The sequence below is a fragment of the Alternaria ventricosa genome (assembly GCF_023758065.1).
Source record: "Alternaria ventricosa strain BMP 2768 chromosome Unknown scaffold_9, whole genome shotgun sequence".
In the NCBI taxonomy this organism is placed as follows: domain Eukaryota; kingdom Fungi; phylum Ascomycota; class Dothideomycetes; order Pleosporales; family Pleosporaceae; genus Alternaria; species Alternaria ventricosa.
In genome coordinates, this window is record NW_026055689.1 from 790590 (window position 1) to 818584 (window position 27995).

At 52.4% G+C, this 27995-nt stretch overlaps 8 protein-coding genes across 8 annotated transcripts; 5 read left to right on the top strand and 3 right to left on the bottom strand.

The window, feature by feature from the left end:
• Window positions 1-350: 350 nt before the first annotated feature.
• Window positions 351-1381, bottom strand: J4E93_005933 (uncharacterized protein; the record flags this gene model as incomplete). Its single annotated transcript, XM_049343851.1, has 3 exons — window positions 351-452; window positions 502-851; window positions 1063-1381. 3 exons carry the CDS (start codon window positions 1379-1381, stop codon window positions 351-353), a joined length of 771 nt encoding a protein of 256 aa, XP_049199084.1.
• Window positions 1382-1847: 466 nt separating this feature from the next.
• On the top strand, window positions 1848-2855 carry PCA2 (putative proteasome subunit alpha type-2; the record flags this gene model as incomplete). The annotated part of the gene is made up of 4 exons (XM_049343852.1): window positions 1848-1891; window positions 1944-1963; window positions 2030-2080; window positions 2131-2855. 4 exons carry the CDS (start codon window positions 1848-1850, stop codon window positions 2853-2855), a joined length of 840 nt encoding a protein of 279 aa, XP_049199085.1.
• A 339-nt stretch (window positions 2856-3194) lies between these two features.
• On the top strand, window positions 3195-7915 carry J4E93_005935 (uncharacterized protein; the record flags this gene model as incomplete). Its single annotated transcript, XM_049343853.1, has 3 exons — window positions 3195-3352; window positions 4149-5165; window positions 5242-7915. The coding sequence occupies 3 exons, from the start codon at window positions 3195-3197 to the stop codon at window positions 7913-7915; spliced, it is 3849 nt and encodes a 1282-aa protein (XP_049199086.1).
• A 6381-nt stretch (window positions 7916-14296) lies between these two features.
• J4E93_005936 (uncharacterized protein) lies at window positions 14297-18328 on the bottom strand (the record flags this gene model as incomplete). Its single annotated transcript, XM_049343854.1, has 3 exons — window positions 14297-17530; window positions 17583-17957; window positions 18005-18328. The coding sequence occupies 3 exons, from the start codon at window positions 18326-18328 to the stop codon at window positions 14297-14299; spliced, it is 3933 nt and encodes a 1310-aa protein (XP_049199087.1).
• Window positions 18329-18909: 581 nt separating this feature from the next.
• On the top strand, window positions 18910-20244 carry J4E93_005937 (uncharacterized protein; the record flags this gene model as incomplete). The annotated part of the gene is made up of 2 exons (XM_049343855.1): window positions 18910-19242; window positions 19336-20244. The coding sequence occupies 2 exons, from the start codon at window positions 18910-18912 to the stop codon at window positions 20242-20244; spliced, it is 1242 nt and encodes a 413-aa protein (XP_049199088.1).
• Window positions 20245-21787: 1543 nt separating this feature from the next.
• Window positions 21788-23447, top strand: J4E93_005938 (uncharacterized protein; the record flags this gene model as incomplete). The annotated part of the gene is made up of 3 exons (XM_049343856.1): window positions 21788-21906; window positions 21956-22942; window positions 23119-23447. Coding segments are annotated over 3 exons (1435 nt in total), but the record flags the coding sequence as incomplete, so codon positions are not given.
• A 1246-nt stretch (window positions 23448-24693) lies between these two features.
• On the bottom strand, window positions 24694-26028 carry J4E93_005939 (uncharacterized protein; the record flags this gene model as incomplete). The annotated part of the gene is made up of 2 exons (XM_049343857.1): window positions 24694-25909; window positions 25955-26028. The coding sequence occupies 2 exons, from the start codon at window positions 26026-26028 to the stop codon at window positions 24694-24696; spliced, it is 1290 nt and encodes a 429-aa protein (XP_049199090.1).
• Window positions 26029-26312: 284 nt separating this feature from the next.
• Window positions 26313-27995, top strand: J4E93_005940 (uncharacterized protein; the record flags this gene model as incomplete). Its single annotated transcript, XM_049343858.1, has 2 exons — window positions 26313-26826; window positions 26881-27995. The coding sequence occupies 2 exons, from the start codon at window positions 26313-26315 to the stop codon at window positions 27993-27995; spliced, it is 1629 nt and encodes a 542-aa protein (XP_049199091.1).

The window sequence follows — 27995 nt, forward strand, 5'->3', positions numbered from 1 at the left end:
GGAGCGCGATTTCATTTGTGATTCCCAAGAATTAATTCATTACAAGTCTTCATAAGATGTGCCAAAGGCCTGTTTTCGTTCAAGCCACAGAGGGATGCTCCAGGAGCAGGCAAGGTAGACGAAATGAGTGCCAATGGCAGGTAGCTCCACGTTCCACAAAGCCGACGAGCACAAAACGCGCAATGTCGATATGGAGGTCGTGGGCTGGTTCGATCTTCGCACGTAGACTAATCGACACAGTATTGAGGAATAACTTGTGGCAATTTAAGAAAGTGCGGAATTTGGAAAGTGTAGAACCAAGCATTGAGTGGAGGAAAACGGAATAGCGACTGCACGCATTTCAGCCATGGCTATTCGTCATCGTCGTCGTTGTCACCTTGGACATCCATGACACGCTCGCCAGCTTTCTCAAGCGTTCGGCGACTCCATACACGGACTCCTTTGTATACTGCCTGGTTATTGTCAGCGTTTGCACGAGAATGTTGATTGCTGTCCACGTACCGCTAGGAATGTGCCAACACCGATGAGGATGATGATCCAGCTGACCTGCTCATATCTGTCTCGACCAGTCGTCCGACCTCGACCGCCTCCAATCCTGAAGTAAGATAGCGGGCTGGCGATGAGGACTTTCAAGAAACCGAGCACACCCATGCTGGCGAAGCCTTTCGCAAAGTGCTCGTACCAAGTGGCCGACTCATCCTCGTAGTAATAAGCGTAGTCAGACTCCGACGAGGAAAAGGGGGATAAAAAGCTCCATGGGTCCAGATACAAGTTGATAATAGGATCTGCAACGAAGCCGAGGATGAACACGATGGATATCAATATAATGGCAGTCAAACCAACCTGAGCAGCTGTAGTCTATGTTAGCAATGCCCTGTTGAAGTGAAATAGAATACATACCAGCGCTGCCTATGAAACGCCCAACTCCTAAACGTGCAAGTCGGTATTTGAAGCCACAAGTTGGACACTGCCAGTAGTTCCTACGCCCATAGCCAGGGTCTGCATGCCTCCAAGCTTGCAAACAAGCTTCATGAACATACTTGGATGATCCCTTACACATACATGGGCGGATCAGTCGGCCACTTTCATCTTCGTACACAACGTTGGACGACTGTAAGAAGCCAGGAAGGCTTTGCGAGGGAACATTGAATGTCGGCTGGACTGTCTCGAGGCAGATCCTGCATTGTCTGGGCGGCCAGTGGGTGCGTTTTGAGCTGCGCGACTGCGATGATGAGTTGTTGCTAGTATTGGACGTGGCTGAAGGTGGCGGTTGCGATGTGGAATCTGTGGAGGAGGATGTCGCGTGGGCGGGTTCTGTCTTGGGCGCGTCATCAGGCCAGTACCAGCCTGGCATGGCCTGGTATCCGGACGAAGAAGACATGGCGGGTTGTGAAACTGTAAAGGTACAAGGCGGAGGTTAATGCAGCTCTTACCAGTAATATAGCATGTGGGTAGGCATGAGATGACGAAGTGATCAATCAGGAAGCCGCGGGGAAGACATTCGCCAACTTAAGTGTCTCGGTAGTGCGGATCATGTTCCGACACCGCCTCCTTTGGCGGTATGACACTAGGGACACGGTGGCAGGATGTTGTAAACGTGGTGGTGATTTAGAGGAGCAGTTCTGGAAGCTCAAAGAATTCGGGGTTGCAGCTTCCTTCAAGAAACCGGAGCTGTGGTTACGCCGAGCGCCGGTCTTGGCGCTTTCGGCGACGAAGCTCTGGGTAGCCTGGAGCTCTAGCAGATCGCCTCCAGTACCCGCGTCGTCTACCAACCCCACAGAACGTCTCCCTGCCGCCGACTACGTGCCTTCCTACATACCGTCTATAGATTCTGTCAAGTAACCGTCATGGCGGACCGATACTCCTTCTCCCTCACCACATTCTCCCCCAGGTAAACACTGCGCTATCGATTACGCACGACATGTTTGCTAACATTCATGTAGCGGAAAGCTGGTACAAATCGGTACGCGGCCTAGGGATATGACGAGTTCCGCCTTCTTGTAGCAGACCGCATCTAATGCCTGAACAGAGTATGCCTTGAACGCCGTCAACCAGGGTGTTACCTCACTAGGAATCAAGGGTGTGTTATATCGTCCATTAGCCTCCAACAGCGCTGACTAGAGCTCACAGCCACCAACGGAATTGTCCTCGCTACCGAGAAGAAATCGTCATCGCCGCTCATCGACTCGCAATCGTCATCGAAGATCAGTCTCATAACCCCCAACATCGGTATGGTCTACTCGGGCATGGGCCCTGACTACCGCGTTCTCGTCGACAAGGCCCGCAAGGTCTCACATACCGGCTACAAGCGCGTCTACAACGAATACCCACCGACAAGGATATTAGTACAGGACGTGGCGCGAGTGATGCAGGAGGCTACACAGTCTGGTGGTGTCAGGCCGTACGGCGTTAGTCTGTTGATTGCTGGATGGGATGACGGTATCGAGCCGGAGGCCGAAGGCAAGAGCGAAGAGCAGACGAGCGAAGAGAAGAAGAAGGTCAGCGGAAAGACTGGTGGAATCCTCAAGGGCGGACCCAGTCTCTACCAGGTCGACCCCAGCGGCAGTTATTTCCCTTGGAAGGCTACGGCTATAGGAAAGAGCGCGACAAGCGCCAAGACCTTCCTGGAGAAGCGCTACACCGACGGCCTCGAGCTCGAGGACGCTATCCACATTGCCCTGCTTACTCTCAAGGAGACCATAGAAGGAGAGATGAACGGCGAGACTGTTGAGATTGGCATTGTCGGACCACCAGAGGAGAGGCTCCTTGGCACTGAGGGTGTCGAAGGTGCCGTCGGACCACGGTTCAGGAAGCTGAGCCCGTCCGAGGTTGAGGACTACCTCACCAACTTGTAGGGGTAGAAGGTTATGACGCAGCACCATACTGCTCCGAGTCGGTACAGATGGACTTGGTGCTAAGGGCATGAAGCGACTTATGTAGCATTTACGAAAATGATGTCTTGAAATGCCCAACACTTGATCCTATTGGTTCGTAGACAGTGACGTGACAACCCCAATTGGGTTGTTTGTGCAACAACGAGAGCAGATAGCAGTACGTGAGGGGTTCTGCATATCGCTTGTCCGCGGTCAGAACAAGGCTAAGCTAGCACCCTGTCGCCTTTGAGCACCGAGACCCAACACCAAGTTGGGACTTTCAACGCTCTTTTACCTGTGTCGCATCATCTCGATTTACAAATGGATTCGCCAATGCAAGATGATAACGATGCTAAAGCCCCTCCTGTTGTGCCCAGTGAGGCATTCCAACTGCGAGGCTATCAGGCTGAGATGGTGGAGGAGAGCATGAACGGCAACGTCATCGTGGTTATGGACACCGGCTCAGGAAAGACGCACATGTAGGTAGAAGAGTGTCGCCATGAGGAAATATTACTGACAAGTCTGCAGAGCCATCGAACGGACACGAGCGGAGTTGGAGACCTGCGAGCCCGACAAGGTACGGATACCTGCCGCTAAGTCCCCACACTAAACTTCATCTCACCGAATTCGGGACACTTTTTAGATCGTCTGGTTTCTAGCACCCACGGTTACACTATGCGAGCAGCAACATGAGGTCTTCCAGTCTCATTTACCTGGACTCGGATACCAATTGCTTTGCGGAAGAGATGACGTTGATCTCTGGACCACTCAGGCGCAGTGGGACAGCGTTTTGGATCGCATCCGCATCGTAATTTCAACACACCAGTAAGTCCACAGCATGGGCGCAAAGGAAGCCACACGCGCCCGTTAATGCGTTCTCAGGGTGTTGCTTGACGCACTCACACACGGATTTGTTAAGCTCAGCAAGCTGGCTTTGTTAATCTTCGACGAAGGCCAGTGTGTTGCGTTGACAGGAGAAAGCCCCGCTAACATTGTTTAGCGCATCACTGTACTTTGAAGCACCCAGCAAATCTAATCATGTCCAATTTCTATATACCTCAATTGGATGATAGTGGCAAATCACTACCTAAAGTTCTTGGGCTGAGTGCGAGCCCTGTTATGAAAGCAGCAGCCAGCGAGCAGGGTCTCCAGTAAGTTTGGCTTGTTTGGACGCGGGTACTGTTCTGATATTTGTAGGGAGATTGAGCGGAATCTGCACGCCACCGTAAGAACACCAAAGCTTCATAGGTCCGAACTTATACGACATGTTCATAGACCGGAATTACTCCAGGTCAACTACGCGTTAAACGTCCCAGGGCAGGAGCATTCTCAACTACTTCTCGCGTTGCAACATGCATTACGCACCTATGATCTTGCAAAAGATCCATACGTGGTCACGTTATTGGACCAACAAAAGAGTGGCTTCGATGTCTCTCGGCAGCTGAACAAGCTGTGGAACAGCAACAAGACTTATTGCCTCGACCAGTTGAAACAGCTGGTGTCTAAAGCTGAGGCCATGGCAGACGAGCTCGGAATCTCGGCAATGGAGTACTACGTACATCAATGCATTGGCAAGTTCGAAAAGACAACCCACGAGTCGGATCAGCAGCTACTGGATTTGACCACCAATGAGCGACAACATCTCCTGAGCATATTCCAAGGCCTTCCCCTTCGAAAGCCTGCACCTTCACCTGCTACCATTATCGAGAAGATGTCCCACAAAGTTGAAAAGCTTATCGACACTCTGGTTGCTGAAGCCAATGGTACCCCTGGCTTTACCGGTCTTGTATTTATTGAACAGCGAGTCTGGGTAGCATCAATTGCTGAAATTCTGGCATGCCACCCACGAACCAAGGATCTGTTGCGGGTAGGAACATTCGTCGGTACATCGCAGACAAGCAAGCGCAAAATAAACGTATGCGCTCTGGCAGAACCAGCCAACCAACAAACCACGCTCGACGACTTCCGTGCTGGAGTTATCAATCTCGTTCTGGCTACAACTGTTCTTGAAGAAGGTGTCGACGTATCTAGTTGCCATCTCGTGGTATGCTTCGAAAGACCCAAGAATTTGAAAAGCTTTGTTCAGCGACGCGGAAGGGCAAGGCGGCAGGAGTCGCGTTATTTCATCCTCGTCCCAGATACTGGCGAAACACGGTCTCTAACATCGTGGCAAGCGCTTGAAGCTGAGATGAGGAGAGCGTATGAAGACGATAAGCGTAAAGTCAAGGTGGCTCAGGAGGCAGAACAGGAGGATGAAGTGGGCGAGCGCTCCTTCCGTGTCCCAAGCACCGGGTGAGTGAGAAGCCTTTCCTAGCAGCGTTCGCATTCGTACCTCGCCAAATCGGCCTTCACTTACTTGAGACACTAGTGCATTGTTGACTCTGGACAACGCGGCTCAACATCTCTATCACTTTTGCGCGCGTTTAGGGGGCAAAGCCTACGTCGACACGCGACCTGAAATCGACTTTACCAATACCCTGGGGCGGATCACTGCTACCATTACGCTACCAATTTCTGTCGACCCTACTGTGAGGAAAGTTAAGAGTCTGCAGTCGTGGAGCACCGAGCGAATGGCTCAGAAAGACGCTGCCTTTGAGGCATACAAAGCTCTTTACCTGCACGGATTGGTAAACGAGAATCTCCTCCCTGTCCAAGAAGAGGGAGACGACCAGGCGGCCCAATACCAGATTCCCGACGATCGCCCATCCCTTGTACCTGTTTCTCAAACTCTCGATCCGTGGGCAGTGGTCGCGCAATCTCATGAATGCGAACCTGACTTATGGTACCGCACCTTGCTCGAGGTGAAGACGCCAGGGGAGGAACCGATGCGCATGATACTACTGACTCCAGCTCCCATGCACGAGATCCCTAATATCTTACTACATTGGAACGAATCGAAGCAGTACACGGCTACGACCTCCGCTCTTCACGGTACATCTTTGGTTGACATCGACATTGATCTGTTGCGCTCCATCACGTGGAAGATCTTGCGCTCGGTCTTCGGAGCACAGATCATCAAAGGGGTCGACGACTTTCTCTGCCTACTTGCTCCATGCGATTCATCGGGATACATGATGACAGAGAATGAGCTATACGAGTGGAATGCGACAACGGAAGGCCAGCGACCAGCTACCAAAATCCTGGCCCAAGGAAATTTGGACATATCGAACTGGGGTCTGACATCGTTGCAAGGAGACCTCCGGAAGTTCATGCCTATGTCAATCGAGCTTCCAGAATCTCCAGACCTGACAGACGTTGACGAAACCTTGATACAAGCTGTGCGTTTGCCTAAACGTCGAGACTTTTTACATGCGGTATTTGAGAACGCGAACAAGAATGAAGCGTATACCAAAGTAGAGAGTCTACTAGCTTCATCATGTCTTGTGGAAAGTCTTCCGACCAGATACGCCATTCTGGCCTTGTTGTTACCATCGATCCTGCACAAGCTTGAGGTATACATGATTGCGGATACACTTCGGACGACGATTCTTCGGCCAGTTGCTTTCGAGGTATCACACCTTCCGGTCATCATCACAGCACTTACTTCATCTGCGGTCGACAAGCGCGACAACTACCAGAGGATGGAATTTCTCGGAGACTGTATCTTGAAGTTTGTCGCTTCGCTTCATCTAATGGCAGCAAACCTCATCATGCCAGAGGGTATTCTCACTGGAAAGAAAGGCAAGCTTGTCAGTAATGGCTACCTGGCGCGAGCTACACTAGCTGCGGGCCTAGACAAGTTCATCTTCTACAAGAACTTTACCGGCGCAAAGTGGAAGCCGCGATACATTAGTGATACACTCACTGATACCGCACCGCCGGCTAAGCAAGAGAAGTCATCGAAACTCATCGCCGACGTCATAGAGTCGCTCATTGGCGCCTCGTATCTGGTTGGTGGCTTTCCCAAAGCGTTCGCATGTGTGCAAGCTCTCCTACCACTAGAGAAATGGACGCCGATCCCGGAAGCGAACGAGATACTCTATAACGCAGCTCCGTCTCAAGACACAGTAACGAATTTGGCTTTGGTCGAGAAGCTACTTGGCCACACGTTCAACAAGAAGGACCTTCTACTAGAATCGCTTACCCACTCTACATTCCGTGGCCCGAACGTACATTGCTCATACGAGCGCTTTGAGTTTCTCGGAGATGCAGTGCTTGACTACATCATCTCGAAGAGGCTCTATGCCCATGAGTCGAGGCTGCCGCATTGGAAGATGCATGGCGTCCGGACAGCAATGGTAAATGCCGCGTTCTTGACTTACTGCATGTTCGAGACTACGGTAGCGGAAGAGTTGACCAATAAGTCGACCTTCCAGCCAGAAGTGCATCATAGAGCTCTATGGCAGTTTCTTCGATCGTCAAGCCCAGAGCTGATTGCTGGGCGAACTGCAGCCTTGCAGCAACATACCGAGGCTCGTCGTACTATCGCTACAGCTCTAGCGCATGATAACCGCTTCCCGTGGCATGCGCTCTCGCTCACTGACCCACCCAAGTTCCTCTCCGACATAGTCGAAAGCGTTATCGGCGCCCTCTACATCGATTCCCACGGCTCCATCCCCGTGTGCGAGGAATTTGTCCGTCGTCTGGGTATCTTGCCATGTCTCGAGCGTATTCTGAGGGATGGTGTGGACTGCTGGCATCCGAAAGAGCGGATCAATACGCTTGCGGCGGATAAGGGTATCAAGTACGTCCGGGTCACGAGCGAGCAAGGTAATTGTGGTAAAGGAGCGAGTAGCCCGGAGAAGCGGTATAGGGTTCAGGTGAGGATCGGCGGGAAGGATGTGGGAGGTGTGGTCGAGGGTGTCAAAAGGTTACAGACTGAGACTATCGCTGCCTGGAAGGTTATCGCGCTGCTCGAAGGCGGTGATACTGATTCTGCACCAACGAATACAGCAGAGGACTATGAAGAGGAAGAGGAAGAAGACGAGGAAGATGGGGGCGTTGCTGTTGTACCAATGCCGGTAGCCGAGGAGGACGAATCGGAAGAGGAAGATGAGTTCTTCGATGCTGAAGAAGGCGGTGGAGTCATGTTGGAGATTTGATGCATAGAGGGGGAAGTCATGCTGGAGGATGCTGAACAGACGGTGGCCTATCAGGTACGATAACGCAACGATCTTTGCCAACTGGTTGATCACACTCCCATCTCTACCGCCCCTTGTATAGATTGTGGCTTACTGAATTCTTCCACGCCTATCATAATCTGTAGAAGTTCATTGCTGCCTACGACTGTCAACATGTCAGTATCGGTTTTGGCCCCCAGGTAGTGAGACAGTGCCGCTGGAGTATACTTTGGTTCCCCGCATCCTTTCACCCTTCCTCGAACCTAATTGAGGTTTCATAAAAGCCATTTGAGGTACTTCAAGCGCTTATAGAGTATCCTAGTTACCCCTCTGGCATACGGAGGCCTTGCCGAGACGTAGTCTGCCCAATGGTAGTCATTGCTTATAGACGATAACGCATTGTTTGCTTTTGCACAATGACGATGACTGTTGCACGTTGGTTGTGATTGGTACTGCGCCGTACTCAAAACGAAGCGTTCGCGAGTTAAATCTCCGAGGAAGCCTTTGCCAAGACGGGTAGGGTGTGATCTGGAGTCGGAAACGCCGAGCATGCTGATGAGAGGAAAGGTGCAGCCTCGAGAAGACCGCTTGTGCCTATCGCCAGCGGCAAAGTAGCTTTTGCCACTGTTCACTCCCATGTCTTTCTTCAATAGCATCCTAGCTGTGTTGCCAATCGTTGGGATATTCTGTCCACTTCGTCTCTCAGTTGTCATTGTCAACCACTCATCCCTACCATCCAAGGTATGCTTCCTCTCCTACAATGACAAATACGTAGCTTATCGATAGCATTTATCCCGATCAGCCAAGTTCGTGGCTGAAGGTCGCGGTCGTCGCATCGAGCGAGCCGTGCGGCACGGTCGTGGAGGAGGATGTTTGAAGCGCGTTTATGCGTTGGATGCAGCCTGAGGAAACTGAACGAAACGAAGCCAAAAGCTCAGAATCCTCTGCCTGGGTTGACTCTGACGATATCAGCTGGATGATATATTCCTTCGTCAGTTCGGCCGTGGCGTCAGTCATTGGATCCGTATGGCGGCTTGGAGCGCTGAAGTTATCCGGCGCGAGTAGCGTTCTCACTGGCTGGAGAATACGCCATTAGAGTACTCAAGGGCATGATTATGCCTTGCGATAACCAAAAAAGTTAGTTCAATCCCTTCTTCGATTTGTATGATCGCAGTCTGGCGTCGACTTCTTAGGAACTTGCTCCGAGAAGCCCGTGCTCTAGCATCGTCTTCAAACCCAGACGTAAGTCTTGCATCCTACAATAAAAGCTCTAAGCTATAAAGACTCTAGTATCAACTTACATGGAATGCAGGATAATACGTTACCCTAGGATTTGTGAAAGATACGTGGTTGTAGTGTCTCTTGCTTCCGACGCGGAAGCCAGCGCTCACACGACCCTAAAGTCTCGGCAACTCAATCTTCTCTGAAGCTGCCTAAGACAGGACCGGTGAGCCCTTGATATGCTATGCTATGCCCTTGATATGCCCTTGGATGCCTTGTTGATGTCCTGGTGTACGTAGTTGTTGAGGGTAGTCGTATGATACCATAGAGCCGACCGGCCTCATGTCCGACAACGCGGCGAGTCCCCTCAGCTCTACCCGGGAAGCTGGTATGTATGTCTCATTCAACAGCCATCGGGCCGTATGGCATGCTGTATATGGGTAATAGACCCCATGCAGAGTCATTGGATGGATGCGGATGAAATGACGTGCCGGTCAAGCAGAGTTCGGGCTGATGCCTGGTATCGGTTGAGCATCTTGTGATGTAGCGGTATTGATCAGCGGTCTATACAAGAATCCATAGCTCGGGAGGAGCCAATTCACTCACCATTAGCGCCATGTTGGATCGCAAGCACTTGACAGGTAGCACTGTTGCTTCCAGGGGAGGCTATATGTGTGGGTCCGATGTAAGACACTTCGATGATGCTCGGAGCGGAATACGTAAGCTTTTTTGGCTGGTAGGGCTGTTGGAGTGGACCCAAAATTCGATGCCTCAGGCTGTCCGGTGTTGTTGCAATATGTAATCGGTGTGTGCGGCGCTTGCCAAAAGGGCCGGCTCGGCACAGCCGAATTGAAGGGCAGAGCGGAATAGGCATCGCACGATAGGTGTTGCGGGAGAAATTATGTTGTCAGAGCGGCTCCGGGAGTTGCAGACTAGTGTGGCGGAGGCACAGTTGAGGTGGTTTCCTTCCGACGCTCCGTTGTGGTGAGGCGCTCGTGGTGCCGTGTGGCGTATTCGCTGTTCTGACAAGACTGCCTGACGGCCACTTCCCGGGCCCGAACATCAATGCAATGTGACTGCTCTCGGTAGGGGCGAAAATTACCTAGCTACCGTTGCTCTGTCTAGTGATCTTTGATTGAGGCGCGGAAACCGCATAGCAAGACTCGATGGAGAAAAGTATCTTGTGTAACTATAAAGCGCGCAGTGTCTTCGATACGAAATATATAACTACGGAACAGCCATCATTTTTCCAGACCTTCATCTTGCAAGATATCGAGATTCGACACCTACTTCCAATCGTCTCTTCATCCTCTCTCCAGCTTCATCATGTCGTCTTGTTCAAACCAAATGCAACAGTCGTCTACTGGTGGCAGACCTACCGGCGCGACAGGTGGTGGCTACAACAAATATCCATGCCCAAACTGGCAGCAGGCAGGTCACCCATCAAATTACAACTTCGTCGACCAAAAGGATCAGCTGTGCGCTCATTGCATGGTCAGTCTATCAGTTCCACGGTTTCGCACTGCGCTAACCATTCTATCAGTGCGCACCCCGCCGGCGCTGAAAGGAAGCATCTTGCAGCATCAGTGCAGATGGGCGTGGAGAGTCGCAGTCGTTCTTATTTTGAACACGTTGCGAGGGCGTTTTCAGTTCTTGTGGGGTACTATTTGGTTTCTATTTGGGTGTTTGTTGAGTCAAGTGACGATGTTTGGATCAAGCTGCACTGCTTGAGTTGACGCGAATTTAATGGAATGGAAGCTGATTACGCATGTTTCTCCTCCCCACTTTGCAAGTCAGTGTCAGTGTCCAGCACCGATCGCTCTTCTTGCACTCATCATGCTGCAGCTGATCCACTCCGAGCGTTGACTTGTCTACATGACACCCCATGATCAGGATTCGCATACATGCGGAAGGAGCTGCTTGTGGTAAGAGCATCTGACGTCAAAGCGGCATCCGCACCCCAACTAGGGATACTGCGAGTGCCTTCGTCCTCCGTTTCAACCATCTACGCCTCGCACTGCAACGGACCGAGCCTGAACTTCCATGGCTGGAAGGCTATGCGGGCGTCTACTCTTGGAAACGGCAGATGGCGCGAGAATTCTCAGCAGCGGCGGCGACAGGTGGACCCCAACCAACACCCACGTTAATCAGCGCCTTAGCCGGTTCCTCATCAGCCGTGATTGATCGACGATGGATGCACAATGATCAGGCGGGGCAATAACCGAGGGAAATCTGCTTTCTCTGTTGAGAGTGCACGATTGCAACGGAAGGGGCGTCCAATCGGTCTAGCTAAACCCTCGAAACGAGACAACTGATGAGCCGAAGAAGCCGGACAATCACCAGTACCACCAAGATTGCCCATGTTTGGCATCCCGTATGTTGATGCTAGACCGGCTGATAGGCATGAGAGGATATTCAGTGTCGCGATCACCGTCACGGATCGAGATTCCATCTTCAGCGGTCTCTCGATCCATCACTTCGATCTCTTCACCCTTTTGAGTTCGCAGACCCCAAGCTGCCACCGATTGACAACGGCTTCGTACCATGAGAAGTGCCAATTCCACGCCAGCACATTCACTCTACTGCAGGGAAAGCGGGACTTTACGCGCTAAGCGCGCATGATTCGTTGTCTTTCATGTTGGACAGCTTCTGCTTCGACGAATCATGCGCACACTCAAAAGAATCCGGAAGGGCTTGCCACATTCCGTAGCGCAAGGCCATGACAAAGACGCCAAAGATATGGGCTAGCCCTGTTTCACCCAGACATGTTAGGTCCCTTTAGGCAAATGATGCTTGATATGATCTGGTTGGATACCATCCAGAATGACATGCAGAAGCCCGTTATCGAGCAATAGACCGAGGGCCGGTAGCTGGGAGACGGCAAAAGGAAAACTCTAGATCGACGCTGATCTCGACCAGGCGATTAAGCGCGCAAAAACGTGGCATGCCGATTCATTGGAATTGGAAATGCACAGTGGGTCTCTGAGCTTGCGAAGTACTCCAGGGAACCCAGCTCCCCGCATCCTTACATGTCTCTCCCACCGAGTCATGAGCGCGGTGAGTTCCCCAACGGCTACCGGGTTTCGCCAGGACTCAGGGCCGATTCAGTATAGTGTGGTCTCTGCCAGAAGATTGAGCAGTGACGTCGTTTTGGCAGTTCCCACGGTACTAACTCTCACGCTATCTCCATGATGATAGTTTAGTGTTTGCACCAAACCTCCGCACTACGCAGATAGTAGTTGGAGCAGTAGCACGGGGTACAGCGCCTGCCGATCACCACAATTCATCCATCGTGACATGGCGGTGCTTACAGTGTATGCTTGTTGGAAGCGACACATCTCGTATCGTATACAACGGCCGGCCACGGAGATACGCACACGGAAAATAACACATGAGCTGGACCCGAGGTTTGGCTATCCGGACTATTGCAGGATCCTTGATCCCAGGCATCGACCTCTTCTGCGACCACGCTGAGCCTTACGCACACACCAGGAGCGATCCGTCCTCGAGCCACATCATCGGAAAGCAGCGAATGGGAAAATATATTCACGTCACACACGGCTCAACTTGTCATGCGACTGCGCCGTCGGCAATTCTAGCCCAGAAAACGAAGCAGCAGTATATGGTATCCTCAGGTAAATTATCGGGGCCATGTTTTGGAGATAGACAGGTCATCCCGTACGAAGCTACGGGCCTGGTGTAAACTGCGGCCGGCGCTACAAGACAAAGATTCACTGGACGCAGCAATCCAACATCGCAAGCTCTTGAATACTCCACCTAAGCTAATGAAGCAACCTCTTCCGACGTATGAGGTATGTGCTGAAAACATGTGACCGCAGGTCTATGCATGCAGGTGCAGGAAAAAACAACTACTCCATCCCAAATAACTGGGTATGCATATGCAGGTTAGGTTAGCCGAGTAAACGCATATTTGTCGCAACCAACACGATCTTCAATTTCGTTTCATCGCTCATACTCCTCAACAACGAAGACGCAACACCGCTTCCATGATGATATCAGGTGTAGCATGACTAACAACGACCCAACCTTCGGCCTAAGGATTTTGAGCCTGAATGACCTAGGCATGTCATGGACCGCACGGTGGTAAGGACAGAATTCCAAGCGTTTAAGCCGCGGTCATGACCATGCAGCCTTACGATGACCGATGACCTGCACTTCCCATGGCAGCCATGTGCGCAGGCCGTCCCAACAAAGGAAGCCGCGAAACCACCGGCACTACCCACAGCTCACGATATCGATATGAAGTCCACTCGTATGTCTCACTTCCAAACACCCAAGGCACGTAAATCGGGCAGGTGTGCAAGGCGTAAAAAAAAACGTCCCGTCCGTCATCCTTCCTCTAAGCGCCGGCTTGTGCGGCGCGGTCGTAACAAAAGCGAGCCAAAACCTGGTCCTGGACCCAGCTGATCAACGCTAGGCCTTCCCAAAACCCACGTCTTGGTCTAGTCCAGTAAGCATCGCCTGGATATGATGGTGGCTTGCACGCTCTGGAGGAGTGCTGCGGCGCAGCAAGCGCCGGCGCGTAAATGGGGTTGAAGCGAAATGGGCCGATCCTGCCTTGAACAAACGGACGACGACCGCGTCCCTGGAATGAGGGCCAAAATCAATGGGTCGATTGCTAACCAACGAGTCGGTATACGAAAATAGTATAGTGCTGTGGTTCTTTTCAGGCCAGCAATGTGCTGGCTGGGCAAGGCAGACGGTAGCTACGCAGCATCGCAATTCGCGCAGGTACGTCGGATACAGCTCCATCACTGTTTCATGACTACATCATCATCTGTGCTTTTGGACTCCCGCCCGCTTATGTTGGGGTCGTGCTTACGATGTTGATATGATCTTCAGATATTGGTGCACTAGTCGTGACATCCAACGTGCCGCAGCCGAGCTCTCGCATCGTGAGTGCGCGTTGCCATGTTCTCGTGCTTTCCGGTTGATCATAGTACGTTGCGCACTGAAATTGCTCCGAAAGGTAAAAGGTGTTCGTAGTTATTCCCCTGCTGTCTACAGGAGTTTCGTCCGCATGCACCTCTGGATCTCGCGGGAATGAAGCCATGGCCGATCAGTAAAGTTGGTATTGAGATTTGATTAGTTATTATGATTCCTAACTTTGCTTTGACTACCTCATAACATCATGCACCTCGGAATGGAGAGCGTGAGAACTCTCGGCCCTGTCAAGATTGACCATCTTGACGTTTTGCAGCTCCACCAACGCCATGTCGCGAAGTCGAATATGAGAAGAGCTCGTGTAATCGTTGATATGATATCGTGCTCTTTAGTGCAATTATCCGGTTTCTGTGGATGTGTTAGTCTGCACTTCTTGCTTACGGGTATCATGAAGAACTCACCAGTCTCAACACCGGGTTGCCTTCCGTCCAATCCTCCAGTGACCTTCTTCTTCAGCTTGGACAGCCCGATCTTAGCCTCATCCTTTGCGAACTTCGCATTCCGTGCAGGCTTCCATTGCATCAGCCCACGGTGCTTTCTCTCTTCAGCTCTCTTGTTCTGCTTGTTGACACTTCCATTCCCGCTCGATGATGTTTCATCTGTCTCGGCTGTGGTACTTGTACGAGCTGTGGACATGGACTGGCGAGCTTGATGATCCTCGGTTGGCGATAGGTCGGTCTTTTGTGACTTCAGCTGACCATTGCCTTTGCTCTGATCACCTCCGCCCTGGCCACCACTCATAGCTTTTGCGTTGCCTACTGTATCAGCATCTTCGACACCGATATCTGATGAAGAATAGCTTGCGCCATAGTCGTCATCAGAGTCGTCGTTAGCCTCATTGTCGGATGGATGGTGACGGTCGTGTAGTGGCTCTTCGACGCCAGGTTCACGTCTCTTTTGACGTCTGGTGTTCATGTAGGCTTTGGGGTTGTCTCCGAAAGCACCTGACCAGTCCTGGCCATCCTTCGAGAGCCACTGGCGCTTCTCTTCCTCACTTGCATTCTTCAGGATGTCACGTCCAGTAGTCAATGACTGGTCATGCAGCTCCTGCACGCGATCTGGTATCTCCTTTTCGACCTTGTGGTTTCGAACACCCTCCGTAACGCAAGCCTCCCATGTCTCGAAGGTCTCGCGTGTATCGTTGTCGGTGATGAAAGCAGCGTGCGCCTCATCCGTACCGGCCTTGAAGCGCGCACGGAACTGCAAGCGGCCCACCTCTTGGAGGTCGTCGAGACCAGGTTCCTTGTGGCAGTTTGATTCGGTGATGTAGTTCTGTGTGAGTCGAGCAGGAGCGGCAGTCTTCCAGATTGGGATGTTGATGTCTGCATCCTCGTTGTCGATGAAGTGCTGGAGCCAGATCACGGCATAAGCGTCGGCCTTGCGATGATTGCTGATGTGGAACTCGAACACGATTGGTGACCTGTAACGGTGCTTAACTGGAAGTCTGACGTTGTTCTTTCCATTGCCTTCTTCCAAATCCCAGTAATAGCCATCGCCTTCTTGGAGCTTGGTGGCAGCGCTGCGACCTAGCTTGCCAGTGCTACCTCCAGTTCGCAACTTGATCTTGGGGTGATGGTTGTAGCCTAGAGCCAGAATGCGCTGCGACCGGAACTCGAAGGTGCCGACGTCCCAGCCAAGCATTTGTGGTGGTAGACGAGTTTCGATGCTGCGGAATAGCAGAGAGATGCGTATGCGGCCGAAGCCGATACCACCGTCAAGCGGATACCATCGTGTGACCTGGGATGATGTTTCGAGGATGTCAGATAGCTTCAGTGGTACCACGCCCAGAATGGGATCGTGCTCCCTGTTCCTTTGGTCGCGCACCGTTACCGTGATAATAGCCGATCGCCAGTCACGAACAAATCGTTCGGTACCTGCGTTGAAGATGGGCTGGGACGAGACAGCCTTTGAACGAGTTCGGTAGACTAGCTCGTCGTTGAACAAGATTGTACAGTAGCTGTTTGGAAGGTCGCCACCAGTCTCTTCTTTGCCTTCGCCATAAGGCTTCGCAGGCTCGTACTCCCGGCCTCTAGGGTCGGCGCTGCCCTTGACGTTCTCGAGCTCTAGGTTCACAATCTGGTGGCAAACCACACTGCAGATACCACTAGGCCAGAGAGGATCCGGTGGAGTATGCATGACAGCATCATCCTCTTCGGAGTTGATAACGCCCTTCTCGTCCTGTAGTTCGGGCTTGTCCTTCAACTCGTCTGGGAGAGACTTGTTCTTGCCGTCTGTCCGCATCTCTTTCCTGAATTTCGGCTTGGTGAAGTAGCCGACTTCCCAGTGGAGTTCTCCAGGCATCTCACTATCGGCCTCCATACCAGCTAGCTTTGAAGTCTGCGGGTACATCTTGCCGGGGTGTTGAATCATCTTCTGCATGGAAATTTCGACCTTACCGACAATATCATCGGCGGTGTGTCGGTCGGAGTCCCAGAGTTCTACGCTGAGGTTCTCATTGGCTTTGATCAACTCCGGCCCAACAAGAACGGCTGCTGTCTCTTCCCAAATCGGGTTCAGATCATCGGTAATGACCCGAGTGCAGTACATAGGTTTTCCGTATTTCGAGAATGCGATAGTGATGTAAGGGTCGCTTCCACCGTGCTTCGATCCGCGTTTGTCTTGCTTGCTCAGGCCAACAGCACGATGAATACGGATCCAGAGAACACCGAGGGCTTCCGTGTCCTTCTGGACGGAGTCGCCCTGGAGAATGGCTCGCATGTCAATAGACATGGACTTGGGCGCGACATACATGCTTGCCGCTGCCTTGATGGCATAGTTGACGAAGTTGCTGATCAATGGAAGGTTGAGGATGTTTACACCCTTCTCCACCATTGGTGTACATCCGGCACTAACCTGCGGTGCGCCCATCAACGTGAAGGTCAACGTCTTCAGGAAAGGAGGCTCGGGTGTCATGTTGAGACGCAGGCGGACTGTACCGACAAGTCCCTGCAATTCGACGAAGATGGGCAGCGGAACACCGAAGAGACCCTTAATTCCCAAGTAGAATACCAGCTGCATGTGCATGTTTCGTGCTCTCTCCGAAACTCGCTTTCCACTGGGGCTCGCATGATATGCGAAAGAGACCTCCAGGTTGTAGTAGTCGCCACCTTCTTCGTCTGCTGCTGCTTCTTGTGGGTCTTTCGTCCTCTTGTTCTCTTCGTGGATGGACCTCTTCATGTCGCCCATGTGTGAGTCCGGAAGTGCTCGCAAGCTCAAGATGCGCAACGGGTTGCTTCCTTGGTTGATTTCGGCCACGCGGACGTTTTCGATGACACCAGGGACGGAGGCCTGCATGACATCTTCAAGCATGTCCGCAACGCCGGAGAACATGTCGGGATTGATGAGGCCCCACACAATAGCGAGCAGCGTGTTCATCCATTCGACGGACTCGGGTAGCAAATTCAGAGAGGCCTACAAGCTGGTTAGCTATCGCTCATGTGGGTGGACTTTCGCGAATACATACCATCTGGCCACGGACTTGCTCGCTGTCCCATTCTACCTCTCGTCCGCTGCGCACGACTTCCTTCATCCAGAGAAATACACCAGAAGCTAGGCACATGCCAAGTGGTATGAGACCCTTCAGTGCGCCACCGAACATCTTGCCTACGACAACTGTTCCAATCAAGATACCTGCGCATAGGTAGTTGGCTCGTGTTTCGAGTGCGGCAAACATGGGCTCGTAGCTGACTGAGGGTGTCGGGTGGAAGAGAACGTTCGTCTTTTCGCCGTGGATAGGCACGTCGGTCGTCGTGCCTTCAGCGACTGGATCTGGTGGTGCTGTGACATCCTGGTTGTGCTTGTAGTCTTCGAGAGATTGGGAGGCGTCGGTCTTTATGGGCTGCAGAGTGTTAGAGATGGTGTATTGAGCCGACACAGGATACATACCGTCTGTTTATCAAGGTTCGCGTTTGGTATAACTAGATGCGGGTTGTCGACCTCGTCCATCATATCCTCATTGACATCGGCAATGGTGACTTCCCTACCAGTCGTAGGGTCAGTAACCACCTTCTCTGTACCCTTTACTTGTCTTTCCTGCTGCTTATGGGGTTGCGACTGCTGCTGGTTTTGCTGCTTGGATGCTTCGTCTATTCTCTTGTCCCGAGCCGCCTTGTCCTTGTCCAGATTCTCGACGAACTGCCTGACGGTAGGGATTGGGTTATGGCCCGAGTAATGCCCTCCCGGAGCGTGTTGCTGCTGTTGTGACGCCATGCTGTGCTATGTCTCCTCCGAAGTGACCGCCCAAGTCAAAGTCAAGGGTGTGGAGGGGCGAAAGGGCTCACAGCAATTGCGGCTGTTGCGGGAGGATCGAGGATCGTATGGGCCGATGGAGATGTATTGGGAGAGTTTGGGCCTAGCGAAGATCTCCCCGCTTAAGAAGCGAAAGCAAGGAACAAGCAAGCTGCAAGGCCGTAAAAGAGTTCCCGCGCGCGGGGCTGCCAATTGCAGTCAATGACGTAGGGCAGGTGCGCCCAATGCTGCAACAGGAGCAGCCGCGTTACCTTTCTGCGCACGACGCGTACCCAACCTTTGCTTGTGCCACGGCACGAAGCTGTCAAAATCTCCACTGTGGCTGGAATTCTGGTAATCACCCTGGCTGTCGCGTTCATGGATCGTGAGATCCGCCCATAATGACGTCAATGCACATGGTGTGGCTGCATTGGCCAATCAGGCCATGGTGGGGCTGATCGTCCCCTCCACCTTGGAACGACTCATGATCTCCTTGCTCACGCCTTGCTAACGGAAGTTACCCGCGACCTATTTCGAGCGCGCTATTGGCCAGGTTCAACATTATGTCAGGCTGGTTCACCCTCTTCACAAATTGTCGCTACATCCTCAATGGCGAGCTTGTCGAGGACCATCTCGTTATCTCAGATGAGACCGGACTCATCTTGAAAAGAGAAGGCTACATTGGAGGCGAGGCTATCGACCTGGAAGACACTATCATAGCCCCAGGGTTCCTGGAACTACACACCAATGGGGCAAATGGCTTTCATTTTACACATTACGAGGACGAAAAGACGTATGCGACCAAGATCGATGATATCGCAAAGTACTACGCAACTCAGGGTGTCACCGGATTCTGGGCGACCCTTCCAACTGTAAAGACTGATGAATTCCTGAAGGTGAGACCAGTGTAGCGTGCTGAGACACCCTTGTCGTGCAATTGAACGGTCGATAAGTGCATATATTGTGCAAGCCTACTGACACAGCTCCAGATTCTTCCCTCTTTGAAGCCACGGCAGATTACCTCTTCAGCATCTCTTCTCGGAGCTCATGCCGAAGGGCCATATCTACATCCAGACAAGAAGGGCGCACACAATAGCTCCCTGTTTCACCCATGCTCAACCTCCCCTTCGACCGTGTACGGATCCACTAATCTGCAATCTACTGTCAAGCTTGTGACCGTCGCACCAGAACTTCAAGATTCAGTTGCACTTATCAAATCGCTTACGTCGCAGGGCATCAAAGTAGCAATGGGCCATTCTACTGCCACGTATGAACAAGGATTGACGGGGCTTAAAGCTGGAGCAAGTGGATTGACACATACCCTGAATGCCATGCCAGCCTGGGCATCAAGAGCGCCTGGCTTAGCTGGCCTAGTTTCCCTACCAGAGACAGGGAAGATCACACCACCGTGGTATACCATCATTGCGGACGGAGAGCATCTGCATCCCAATACCGTGTCTTTGCTCCATCGCTCAAGCCCAAAGCGGTCGATCCTGATAACAGACAGCATTGAACTTGCTTCACTCAAGGATGGAACATATTCTGGCCACTCGCAAATTCCTTTTGAACAAGTGAAGAGTGGTACACGCGCGACGATAGCTGGAACCGACACGCTGATCGGTGGCTGTATACCGCTCCAGCAGAGTGTGAGAAACTTGATGGATTGGTCTGGATGTGGAATCGCGGAGGCTGTGGGCACGGTTACAGAAAACGTGGCTGCCTTTATGGGCGTTGACGGAGAAGGTGGAAGAGGTGTGCTGAAGGAGGGTAGAAGAGCAGACTTGGCGGTATTGAATGAGCAAGGCGAAGTGCTCCAAACGTGGGTCGCGGGACACAAAGTATGGGACAAGGAACAAGACATCAGGGCACACGAAGACGACGGTGAAGCACGAGGCTGACACTTAGATACACGAGAGCACTGTTGCTAAAGAGCATGTTGACAATGCGACACTAAACAATTACAACGTCGCTGGAGTGTCAGTACCTTCCTACATATAAACGCTGTGTAAGTCGAGGGCTAGCACGAGCGAGCAGCACTTGCGTGAAGTCAAAGAACGTGTGAAGCATATTGACTATATAGTCAGCTCTCGAAGCACAAACAACCTCATCTCTCTAATAATCGATACATTTATTGTACATACTACCCTAAACCATGAACATCGAGAAGTCTGCCCAGTCTATAGCGCACACTCCTGCATCCGAACTACAGAAGCCGTCCCCACCCCTTCTGATCTTCGTTCTCGGCCCTCCCTGCGCCGGCAAGTCGACGATATGCACCATTCTAGCCAAACACTTCAACCTAGACCACTTCTCCCTCGGCAATGAACTCCGTAACCTGGTCTCCTCAAACTCGACTGGCCATCCCGCTCGCATCAAGTGCAAGTTGTCGGTCGAGGAGCTGGGAGATCTCGCCAAGAACGTCAAAGCGGGAACATTGGCGCCTTCCAACAGGACACCAAAGTATGTCCGAGAACGTATCTTTCCTGATGGTGTCGTTCCGCCAAACGTACGAATTTTGATCGACGGCTTTCCTAGGGGAGTGGATCGGTGGGAGACTTTCAAGGAAAGTGTCAAAGACATATGGCGTCCCGATGGCTATACCTGGGTACTGGCATTGTGCACCGATCGAGAAGTAGCAAGAGAGAGGTCCACGAGTCGTGGAAGGGCGGGCGATGTCTTCGATAAGCGATATGATAGTCATGAGGATTCTATTGGCGACATTATTGCTGCGATGAAGCAGGATGGGATGAATGCCATTGAGTGTGAAATTGGGCTGGGCTTCGACCCACAGGATATAGTCGGAATCGTTGAGAGCATCTCACGATTGGTGGAGGGCAATCAGGCATGAGCAGAGGCTCTCCACGTCATGGGTAGCTGATCAGATCAGATCGTGCCAGCCGTCTCTTTAGAAGGAATTTTCATTGTCGCATGGACCGATCTTCCCATCGTAAGCGTAGCCATTATTGGAAAGATGCCGAAAGCGCATTCATTTCGTACGCATTCAAAAGAGCCATCGCGTGTCTTAAGTTGATGTATCGCCACATTCGAGCCGCTAATTCAGGTGAAATCCAAAGCAGTAGATACCGGACGAGATATTCTTCTCACGCGCACAAGTCCCGATCAGTGAAGACCAGGCTGCTTTTCGGACAGGCCATACGTAATGCCGGGATGCCCTGAGCGTGCGCGATGATGAAGAAAGCTCCTCGGCAGCTGTCGACAGATTTTGTCACCAGGCCCCGCTTAGTCACCCACGCTAAAATGGCGCTACCATCTCTCTCCGACATTTCAATCTTTTCCTACAGCTCCACCATGGAAACTCTCGACAACACCGAGTGGGATGTTCTCATCGTAGGCACTGGCCTGCAGCAGTCTCTTCTCGCTTTGTATGTATCTTGCTCGTCGGCGAGGGCGGACGCGATCTGACTGACGCAGCGCGTGAAGAGCTTTGTCGCGCTCGGACAAGAAGATCCTCCATGTCGACGAGAATGACTACTACGGCGGTGCCGAGGCTGCCTTTAGCTTGCAAGAAGCTGAAGAGTGGGCGCAGCGGATGAATGGTGGTAAGGAAGGATGACATTGAATCGTCAGGCTGTCGCTAACGCATTCTAGAAACAGCGAATGCTGCCTTCTCCAACGTCTCCATCACCAAACCTGAGGCCACAGGTTCAGGCCCCGCCCTGTCCTTCTCGAGGGCATACAGCCTGTCTCTAAGCCCCCAGGTCATCTACGCGCGTTCCTCGCTGCTTGGCTACCTCGTCTCGTCGAGGGTCTACCGTCAACTCGAGTTTCTTGCTGTCGGTACCTGGTGGGTATACTCTCCCGATGCACAGGGCGAAAGCTCGTCATCGCATGGAAGACTGCTGAAGGTGCCCAACGGTCGCGAGGATGTCTTCCAGGATCACGACCTCGACTTCAAAGCCAAGCGCGCCTTGATGAAGTTCTTGCGCTTCATCAGCGAGTACGAGGAACAGACTGAAGTTTGGGAGGAGCACCGTCAGCAGCCCTTCTCGAGCTTCTTGTCGGAGCAATTCAAGGTACCGGCCAGTCTGCAAGGACCGCTGATGGCCTTGACGCTCTCGCCCACCGGGGCAGACCGTACGACTACCGAATACGCTCTACCGAGAATCGCGACACATCTACGTTCGATCGGAGTATTCGGTGCTGGTTTCGGGGCCGTTATACCAAAGTGGGGTGGCTTGTCTGAGATCAGCCAGGTATCGTGTCGAGCATGTGCTGTGGGTGGTGGTGTCTACGTCCTTGGAAAAGGCGTAACTCCACCCACTGACAGCGCCCTGGAGACAACCGAGAATGGTACAAAGCTTCGCCTGAAAGACGGCGAAGTTGTCACCGCGAAGTGGATCGTAGGAGGAAACTCCTCATCTGCTTCTGAGGATACATACTGCAAGTCGATGACCATTGTGTCATCCTCTTTGTCGCATCTATTCCCTCCCATCGCTGAGGAAGCACCAGCGCCAGCCGCTGCTGTCGTTGTCTTCCCGTCCGGATCCTTGACGCTGGAGTCGAAAGCTGAAGAGCTTCCGCCAGTTCACGTCTTTGTGCATTCGAGCGACACTGGCGAATGCCCCTCTGGTCAATGTAAGTTTTCTCTTTACTTCACCCCTGCGCTGTTATGATGAACAAACCTTACGAATACTTATCTACATTGTCTGAATACCATTGAAGACAATAACTCTGACAACCTGATACAACGGCACATCCTCTACATTGTCAATGCATGGTCTTCTAGCTTCATGTTACTGACTAGCCCTCAGGTGTACTATACGCGTCGACATCGATGAGCGGCCGAGATGGGTTTGCCCTGCTTCAGAAAGCTGTAGACTCGCTGTTGTCTGCTCATGACGTCTCGCCATCCCCTACCATACTATGGTCCGTTGAATACCAGCAGCAAGCGTCATCCGGATCGGAGACCTTGCCGACCGATACCGATCATGTTATTCGCTTCCCACCTCCGTCTATGGATCTCGCCTTCGATGACACAGTGCTTGACAATGTCAAAGAGGTGTGGCAGAAGATTGTAGGCGACGATGCTGGCGAGTTCCTGGTCTTCCAAGACCGAGAAGTCTACGATGATGACGAATAACGACCCGATTATGTAATGAAGCAATGAATACATGATACCACAACACCGTTAGCGCACTCTGTGGGATATGAAATTCAGTGTACAGGTGGAAGATGTGATGGAATGAAGAGGACATCTAAAGAAAGAACCCGCTCCTGACCATGAATGTCTTTCATTTGAGAAGCCCAGGGTGTTCCGTCTACTGTTCTACTACAATCCACGTTATGTACACCCCACGTGCTCGTCATCCTAAAATACCAGCTCAAATCCCACCATCAGTAGCCAGAAACGTCGCAGTGAGACCGTTCCCTCCAGAGCATTTCACCTCCGCTACATACACAGCACATGGTAACGTCTCCTCAGTCCTTGTCTCCAACCTCCCCTTCCGGCTCTGTATCTCCTTTTGCTGTAGGTAGGTCTGTGTTAACCGGAGCAAAAGCCGCCTTCTCACGCGTCTCCTCCGGCTGCTGCGCACGACCCATGACCGGGCTTATGGTCGTCCATACAACCGTAGTGGTAAGCGACGTCGTTGTATGCGGTAACGTCGTGAACGTAGTAGATTGCACCACTCCTCTGGGTGTGGTTGTAATAATGAATGTACTACCTGACTCGGTGGTGGACGTGGACGTGGACGTGGGCTTGGGTGGTGTAGGTGTAGGATGAGGTTGACCGGGCGACAAGATGTCTAGGACATTGTAGATGCTTTGTAAAGCTGGTGAGATGGACCGCGGAGATATGGGCGATGGTTTCGTTGTGAACGTTGTCGCCGGGCTTCCGCTTTGTGATAGAGCGACAGCGAGTAAGGGTAGCCAGAGGGCGAACAGCAGGCTTGTGATGTGCATGTTGGTAGCGGTGCGCTGTCTGAGTTGCGTGGACGCGACGTGGTTGAAGGAAATAAGTGACTAAGTAGGCCAGTGGTGGGGGTCGTGACTAAATGAGCGGTTGAGTGGAGTCGTGGAGGTGAAGGGGAAGTAATCAGAGAGTGACTGGCAAATGGGCGAGTGGGTCGTGAGTCAATTTGGTCTCAGAGCTAATTCCTGATATTTACTCCACACAAGTCGCCTTTGTGAGGAGTACGTGGAGCAACGTAATCGTGGGGCGGATACTGAAAGGCGCGTGCGACGGTGCGGTATTGACGGGCGACAGACACAATCAAACAAAGACCTGGTTGGTTCCGTAAACGGTCTTGAGGGACATATCACGAAAAGAATACCATGAGAATGTGAAAATACTTATTTTGTCATTTCTGATCAGCGATGTGGTGGTTTTATTCCTGAATATACTTCTTAAGACTCCTCAGCCTCTCCATGGCCTGCTCCAGTACGTCATCGTTCTTGCACACGGCGAACCGTAGCCAATCTTCCACGATGTGCGCGTTTCCTGGCGTGAAGAACTCGGTTGGAGGGATAGCGGCTACTCCGACTTCCTTGATCAGGAACCAACTGAGCTGGAAGTCTCTTGGTCTCTCTGCAACGTGAGGAGGGAACTCATAGTCACTTGGCAACTTGACCTTGGACATGTTCACCAAGACGAAGTAACCGCCTTCGGGATCCGAGTAGGGTAGCCCAAGCTCATTGAAGACCGCGGTGAACTTGTCGATCTTAGCCTTCATCTCTTTCTTCGACTCGTCCCAGAAGTTGTGGGCATCAGCTTGCTCGAACCCAATTGCGGTGGCTTCTTGAAGTGGCGAGACACTGCTGTAGCAGATTCTTGTGTGCGCTGCACTGACGTACTTGATCAGATGCTCGGGTCCGATCAGCCAGCCTACTCTCCAACCGGTAGCGTAAAAGTTCTTGCCTCCTGAACCGACTGTCAATGTGAGTTTGGCGATCTCAGGTGACAGAGTAGCGACACGTGTGAAGGGAACGTAGTACAGACGGTCGTAGACTTCATCTGAGAGGATGATGATGTTGTGCTTTACGCAGAGATCGCCGATGGCTTGCAGCTCTTCTTTGGAAAAGACCTTGCCAATGGGGTTGTGTGGAGAGTTGATGACAATCATGCGCGTCTTGGGTGTAATGGCAGCTTCCAGCTCCTTCATGTCCAAACTCCATTCGGCTGCAGAAGTAGTCTTGGTCGCGCCGTCTTTGGGAGGGTGAAGAGGCACGTAGACGACCTTCCCACCTGGCATCTCGATGTTGCTAATGTACTGGTCGAAGAAGGGCTCGAACACGATGACCTCGTCCCCCTCTTCTAAGAAACCCATGAAGGCGCTGAGCATGCCTTCATTTGCGCCTGTGGTTATTGTGACTTCCTTGTCGGGATCTATCGTGCGGCCGAAAAAGGGAGAGTAGGCATCGGCAATGGCCTTCTTTAACCGCGGGCGGCCTTTGGTGGGCGAGTACTGGTTGCAGTCTACTTGATCGAGCGCAGCCTTGGCGGCATCGAGGACGAACTTGGGAGGGTTGTAGCCAAAGAAGCCCTGGCCCATGTTGACGATGGGCTGCACGGGCGAGGCCGCGGCAGCTTCATTGACGATAGACCTGTGGCTGTTAGCTGTTGTCGCATACTTTGATCAACTGACCTACCAGACATCCTGCTTCTGGCCCGCTACTCTCTTCGCGGGCTTGAAGGGGTCTTCCCTTCGTGTTGTCGCTGACATAGCGCGGAGAGGGGGACAGCTGGTGGGGCACCTTGGAGCTGCGGATTGTCTCTTTGGGGAGGTTCGGATGGATCTTAGAGCCGGAGTCACGATACTTCGCATGGCAATGGCATTGGAAGATGAGTAAACCCAGAAGAGTCACGAACTGCAGCGTCTAGCATTGCGTGCTCCAGTCCGTCGTCTGCCGTCATCAAGCGGGGACAAATCCGAGATAGCGCCGGCCTCGCTCGTCGCGTTACCCCAGAATAATTCGCGTCGCGTGCGCCGAGCCACTCATCTTCGACATGGTCGACTGCCCCATCTGCACTAAGGCTGTCAAAGACGCCCGAATCAACGAACACATCGACAGCGGCTGCGAGGAGTTCCTGCTCGAGCCAGAACCCCAGGGCACGCCAAACCTGGGCAAGGCGTATAGCTTCTTTACGCCGGGCGCACGCAAACCTCCGGGCGCGACACAGAAGAGTGGACACCCAACATCGTCACCACCCGCACAGCCAGCACCGCCGACAGCTACGCAGCGGATAGAGATATCTAAGACTCCCCCGCCAAGTACGAAACGGCCTCTCGAAGAAGCGTCGGATACACAAGCCAATGGCGAGCAACAATCACCATCTGCCCCGAAACGGGCGCGGAAGCTCAAGGCTGTCGAAGATGCTATGCCACTGGCGGAGCGCATGAGGCCAATGTCATTGGATGATGTATATGGTCAAGAGCTGGTGGGGCCAGGCGGCGTCCTTCGAGGCATGGTCGATGAAGGCAGACTACCATCAATGGTACTCTGGGGAAGACCGGGAACAGGTACTACTTTCTCTATATCTTTCGCGCTCCAATTGACGCTTACCCATTCTCTAGGAAAAACCACGATCGCCAGACTCATCGCCAACACATCCGGCTCACGCTTCGTCGAGATCAACAGCACAAGCACAAAGTTGGAGGAAGTGCGCAAGATATTCGCAGAGGCCTTCAGAGACCTACAGCTGACAGGTCGAAAGACCATCGTCTTCTGCGACGAGCTGCATCGCTTCTCAAAGACACAACAAGACGCCTTTCTTGGGCCTGTAGAGTCAGGCACTATAACCCTCATAGCCGCAACAACCGAGAACCCATCATTCAAGGTCATCTCAGCTTTGCTGTCAAGATGTCGGACCTTCACGCTAGACGACCTCAAGGAAGACCACTTGGTACGAATACTCGAGCGTGCGATGGCCGCAGACAACGTCACATCCCCGATCCTAGACAAGCCGATGCTGGAATACTTCGCCCGCTTCTCCGACGGCGACGCGAGAACAGCCCTGAATCTCCTCGAACTCGCCATGAACCTTGCGAAGCAGCCTGACATGACTAAAGAGAAGATACAGCAGAGTCTCACCAAAACCCTCGTATACGACCGCGCCGGTGACCAACACTATGACAGCATATCCGCACTACACAAGTCAATACGAGGCTCCGATCCTGACGCGGCATTATACTACTTAGCACGTATGCTGGAGTCTGGCGAGGACCCGCGATACATAGCCCGCCGGCTTATCGTTGTTGCATCCGAAGACGTTGGACTGGCAGACAACTCGATGCTCTCCCTCGCGACAGCCACATACTCCGCCTGTGAGAAGATCGGCATGCCAGAATGCCGCATCAACCTCGCCCACGCAGTGACCGCCCTATCCCTCTCGCCGAAATCAACGCGCGCATACCGGGGTATGAACAACGCTTACGATGCGTTGAAGGAGCCGGGAGTCGCTGCACTGCCTATACCACATCACATACGCAACGCGCCGACCAAGTTGATGAAGGATTTGGGTTATGGAGAGGGATATAAATACAACCCGCACTACCTAGACGGCAAAGTGAAACAAGAGTACTTGCCGGAAGCACTTCGCGGGCGCACGTTTCTGGAAGATACCGACCTAGGAAGCAAGGTTGATCCAGATCTCGTCGATGACGACGAGTTGATGCCGGAGATTGACTGA